The sequence below is a fragment of the Solanum lycopersicum genome, chromosome 1, assembly GCF_036512215.1.
Source record: "Solanum lycopersicum chromosome 1, SLM_r2.1".
NCBI classification, from domain to species: domain Eukaryota; kingdom Viridiplantae; phylum Streptophyta; class Magnoliopsida; order Solanales; family Solanaceae; genus Solanum; species Solanum lycopersicum.
In genome coordinates, this window is record NC_090800.1 from 37032293 (window position 1) to 37038402 (window position 6110).

Genomic DNA, 6110 nt, shown 5'->3' on the forward strand with positions numbered 1-6110 from the left:
TTTCAAAACACTTAGAAAATCTGAAATTGGGTACTGAAAATCGACTCTCTGAACTTTGTGACGGAATGGCAGGACGGACCGTCACAGACCCTTCAGAGAAATTGAGTCTATGAACTCTGTGACGGGCAGCAGGACGGACCGTCGCAGGCGCGACGGGCCGTCACAGACTGCGAAATCCCAGTCTGGGTCGGATTTCTTTACACGTTTTAAGGGACGTTTTGGACTATTCCTACTTTAATTATAAAGTTAGAGGGTTAATGTTAATAAGTCTAATTACTTGGGGGTTAAAAGAGGTAACCTTAAGTTAATTAGTGGGTTATTATTGTCATCTTTTATTCTTAATTATATGTTAATTAGGGTAAAAGAAAGAGGGTTTGAATAAGAAAAATAGAAAGAACAAAGAGAAAACTGAAAAAGAAAGAGAACAAGTAGAGAGAGAGAGAAACGAAGAGGATAGCAAGGATTTTGAGAAGATAGCTTGTTGATCGCAATTTTTCGGTGGAGGTAGGTTATGGTTTTCATGCTTTCATAGTAAACTCTTAATAGAGAATGATATGTATTGATAGTATTGTAAACCCTGCTATGTGCTTAATTGTATGCATGCATGAACGTGATTATATAATTGTGATTATATTAAGCATGATGAAGTTATTGAATCCCAAATCTTGATAAAAACGTAATCTCTTTTTAATGATGAAGCCTTGGTAAGGGAGAAGGCTTGATGAACTAAAGTAATGAGATTGATGATGCCTTGGTAAGGGAGAAGGCTTGATGAGTTGATAGAATGAGATTAGGGGATCGGGTGTCACGAACCGACACGTAGATTTAGGGAATCGGGTGTCACGAACTGACACATAGATCTAGGGGATCGGGTGTCATGAACCGACACGTAGATTTAGGGGATCGGAGTGTCACGTACCGACACAAGAGGATTAATGAATATGAGGGAGCGGAGTGTCACGTACCGACACAAGAGAAATAAAGATAATGAATCTTGAAAGATGTTAATATGCTCAATTTAAAGAACATAATTCCCATAATGAGTATGGTATTGAGGCTTGAGTCCCCATGTGTGAACTTGATGGTAATTGTTAATGATGTAGTACTTGTTGTTGCTACATGTTGAGTATCATAGTTGAGTTTATGATATTACTTGGTATATACTGTTTTCTATTTTGAGTTGGCCGATGATATCTACTCAGTACCCGTGTTTTGTACTGACCCCTACTTTTATGTTTTCTTCTTGTTTATTTGTGGAGTGCAGCAAACGTGCCGTCGTTTTCGACTCAACAGTAATTCTAGCCAGTCTTCGTCACACCGGATCTTCAGGGTGAGCTAACGCTTCTAGCTTGGACTGGATCTTCTCGTTCAAGTCTTGATGCCTTGAACTTCCGGCATGGACTAGCTTCTTATGTATTTTTAGCTTTTAGAATACTCTTAGTTTAGTCGTTTGATCGTAGATATTCTTGTGATGATGACTTCCAGATTTTGGGGAATAATAGATGTTGAATTTTAGAAGTTAATGAATTGGTCTTTATTTAATGAGTTTAAGTCTTCCGCATTACTTTATGTTGATATTACATTGAAATGTTAAGGTTTAGATTGGCTGGTTCGCTCACATAGGAGGGTAAGTGTGGGTGCCAGTCGCGACCCGAATTTGGGTCGTGACAGAAATTCATTGTATTAGCAAATACACACCTTAATACACAATAGAGTGAAAAAAATACTTCCTCCGTTTCAAAAAAGATGGCCTAGTTTTACTTGGAACGAAGTTTAAGAAGAAAAAAGACTTTTTAATCTTCTGATTCTAAATTAAAGTTATGTCAAATGTACGAAAATGTCCTTTAATCTTGTGGTCTTAAACATGTCACGTGGAAAGTTAAAGTTAAAGTATTGTCAAAAAAGGAAGGGATTATTCTTTTTGAAACAGACTAAAAAAGAAATAAGATCATTCTTTTTTAAACGGAAGAGTACCAAATCATGTATTTGTAATATACAAGGCTAATGCATTTATTTTTTTTCTTATTACACTCTACCAAACGACCCCTAAAAATAGCATATGATTACTGAATTTTCTAAAATTAACATGTGATTAGTTAACATACTTTACCCCCAAAAAAAAGATATTTGTGAAGTTGGGTGATAAGAAGAATTGCAAATAATGTTAAACATCTAATTATACAAGCTAGTTGACACACGAAAACTCATTCCTTTTAAACTTAAAAGACTCCTATAACTTAAAAAAAAAAAAGTTAATATTTTGGTCTAATATAAAATATAGGTACATAATTAGATAGGATTAACTGCAAATCCCATTCAGAATCCCCCAAAAAAACAATCGCAATGGCAGAGGAGAAGCAAACACCAGTTTCCACCATGGCTGAAAACTCCGAAGAAATCCCCATAACCACCGCAAAAACTGTCGAAAAAAGTAAAAAACTAAGCCTGATTCCTCTCATCTTCCTCATCTACTTTGAAGTTGCTGGTGGCCCTTATGGTGAAGAACCAGCCGTTCAATCTGCTGGCCCACTTTTTGCCATTCTTGGTTTTCTCATTTTCCCTTTTATTTGGAGTGTACCTGAAGCTTTAATTACTGCTGAATTATCAACTACTTTCCCTGGTAATGGCGGTTTTGTTACATGGGCTTACACAGCTTTTGGCCCCTTTTGGGGTTCATTAATGGGTACATGGAAATTTCTCAGCGGTGTTATCAACATTGCATCTTTTCCTGTGTTGTGTATTAGTTATATGGATAAGCTTTTCCCAATTTTCAGTTCTTGGGTTCCAAGATATATGGCGATTTTGGTATCTACATTGTTGTTATCGTTTTTGAATTATACTGGATTAGCTATTGTGGGTTATGTTGCTGTTGTTCTTGGTATTGTCTCACTTGCACCATTCATTGTAATGTCTTTGATTGCGATTCCGAAGATTCAGCCTCATAGATGGATTAGTTTAGGTCAAAAAGGGGTGAAGAAGGATTGGAATATGTTCTTCAATTCATTGTTTTGGAATTTGAATTTTTGGGATAATGTGAGTACTTTGGTTGGTGAAGTTGAAAACCCGAAGAGAACTTTTCCTAAAGCACTTTTTTCATCAGTAATCTTAACTTGTTTTGGTTATTTAATCCCACTAATGGCTGTTACTGGAGCAGTATCAGTTGATCAAAGGGAATGGGAAACAGGTTTTATGGCGAACGCGGCAGATATGATTTCTGGGAAATGGTTGAAATTTTGGATTGAAATTGGAGCTATATTATCATCAATTGGTTTATTTGAAGCTCAGTTAAGTACTTGTGCTTTTCAGCTTTTAGGTATGGCTGAATTAGCATTTTTGCCTAAATTCTTTGCATTAAGGTCAAAATGGTTTAACACACCATGGGTTGGGATATTATTATCAACAGTAATTTCATCAAGTATGTCTTATATGAACTTTACTGATATAATATCTTCAGCTAATTTCTTGTATAGTTTAGGTATGTTTTTGGAATTAGCATCTTTTCTTTGGTTGAGAAGGAAGTATCCATTGATTAATAGACCATATAAAGTGCCAATGAAGATGCCAGGATTGGTTGTTATGTGCTTGATTCCTAGTGTATTTTTGGCGTTTATAATGGCTATTGCAACTAAGGTTGTGTTTCTTATAAGTGGATTGATGACTGTCGGAGGAATTGGATGGTACTTTTTCATGAAGTTGTGTAAAACCAAGAAGTGGCTCAAGTTCTATGATGATATGGAAGAGATGACTATAACATAGAGACAGATTCAGAATTTATTATTTTCATGTTGTATAGACATAGAAGTAATTAGAAGATTGTTATTGCAAGGAAGTTATCCAGAAAGAACTTTCTTATGGTTATATACATCTATCAGAAGATCAATTACATGGGTTCTTTAATTGATGTTTGTTTATTTTTCTATACATTTATTTATTATTTATATATAGAAATTTAGAAAAGAATAACTTGTGAAAAGTACAAGCACTTTGTTGGAACTTGGAAATACTTTTGAAAATGACACTGTTGTTTTACGTTTTAAGGTCCGTTTGGATAGATGTTTAACTTATAGCTTTTGGTTTATTTTTGTTATTTTAATTTTAAAATAAATATTTATAAGTATTTTTTTTAATATTTTATTCAAACACTTTAAAATTATTTGAAATTTATTTTGACTCAAAAACACCTATAATAAATCAATTTAAACGGACATTAAGCATATTTTCCACCTATAAAAGATATGTTGCTCTTTTATTATAAATTAAGAACAACAATAACAAAGATACAATAGAAAAAAAAAATCAACATAATAGAATATAGAAAAATAATTCTTTTTTTTGTATCATTTAATTTAAAAGAGAGGACTAAGTTGTTTATTGTATTATTTTAATTATTATTTAAATTTTATGATACATGATTTTAAATTTAATTATTACATAGCTAACTAGCAACTCTTATTATGTAACGAGTGATTTTTTATGCTCATATTTTACTTTTTTGTTTCTTTCTCATGTTATCTTGTTTATCATCTAATAATGATATTTTATATTTTATTCTGTATTTTAAAAATAATTTTATATTATATTTTACTCTCTCTTTTTATATATTTGTCATCCAAAATGTTTTTCTCTAAAAATATTTTTAAAAGAATTAATTACTTTGTAGATCCTTTTTAAAAAATAATTACTTATTTTACGTATATTTTTTAATTATTATCATTTATAGAAATATATGACATTATTATGTTTTTTTTTTTTTTAATGTTTCTCTCTAGCTATTTCTCCTTTTGCAATCTCTAGGTGGAAGGTATTATTTGTATTTTAAAGCTACAATTGAATGATCCACATTCTTTAATCACAAATATAATTTTTTTTTGTATATAGTTAAAACAAGATCAAAGGTCCACTTTATTTAAAATAGAAACAGAGGGTCCAAGTTTACAAACAAACAAACATAAAAAGCAAAGTCCACACAAATTCAATTTGTTATGACTCTAAAGGGGGAAGAAAATCCTAAGGTCATTTTTTATCTATCTCAAAAAATTAAGTTTTCAACCATTATAATGGCATAAAGTTGTTGATCCTTCAATATTTAATATGGTACAAGAAATATTGTTGATCAAAATAAACATTAACAAATCTGTAGCACTTATAAAAAAATTATTCCTTAAAAGTTACTATGTATGTTGTTTCTTAAAATTGTACTAAATTGGAATGATGTACACAATATGCATTAAAAATATATTATGCATGTATTATAAGTATATTACAAATTATTTGGGTTGGGATTACTAAAGGGATAGTGAAATCCACAAGATGTATTATAAATCTATTGTTAATGAATAAAACATATATCATACATGTCTTAAATTTAAAGTAAACCATCACGACTAGATTAGTCATTTTTTTCTATGCATCAACAATAAACTACAAAATGAATCAATCTTGAATTAAAAATGTATGTCACACATTAAGATTGAACTAAAAGAGAAATAAACATGAATGCAAAATATAGCAAACAAAAGAGCAGTCAATGATTCGTAAAGTGTAAAACTTGTATAAATAATGAATTAGACAAGTAATTTGATAGTAACAAATGAAAAAACATGATAAACTGTCAAATGAATTATATTTGAATTAAAAGTATATTACAACACACATATTAAAATTGAATTAGAAACGAATTAAGCATGAATGCAAAATATAGCATATGAAAAAACATTTTGTGATTTGTAAACTGAATAAAAATTCTATTAATAATGAATTAAATAAGTAATTCAATTGTAACAAATTAATAAATAAATTATAAAATAAATTAACTTATATTAAAAGTGTATTACACAAATCTTAAAGTTGAATTAGAAGATAAAATTAAACATGATAAAAAATGTAACTTATGAAAGACCAAACAATGATCTATAGAGTGAACTAAACTCATATCAATAATGAATTAAACAAGTAATCTAATCGTAACAAATAATAAAATACAATAGTATTTAAATATGCATTAAAATATAATACACAATATTAAAGGTGAATTAAAAGAGAAAATTAAGAATAAATGAAAAATGTAACTAACAAAAGACACGATAAACTGAATTAAATTTGTATTATTC

The 6110-nt window shown here is 30.3% G+C and overlaps 1 protein-coding gene across 1 annotated transcript; it reads left to right on the forward strand.

Moving 5' to 3' along the window:
• Nucleotides 1-2202: 2202 nt before the first annotated feature.
• On the forward strand, nucleotides 2203-3911 carry LOC101258402 (probable polyamine transporter At3g13620). Its single transcript, XM_004228909.5, has one exon. It carries the CDS (start codon nucleotides 2344-2346, stop codon nucleotides 3754-3756), a length of 1413 nt encoding a protein of 470 aa, XP_004228957.1. The 5' UTR covers nucleotides 2203-2343; the 3' UTR covers nucleotides 3757-3911.
• Nucleotides 3912-6110: the final 2199 nt, after the last annotated feature.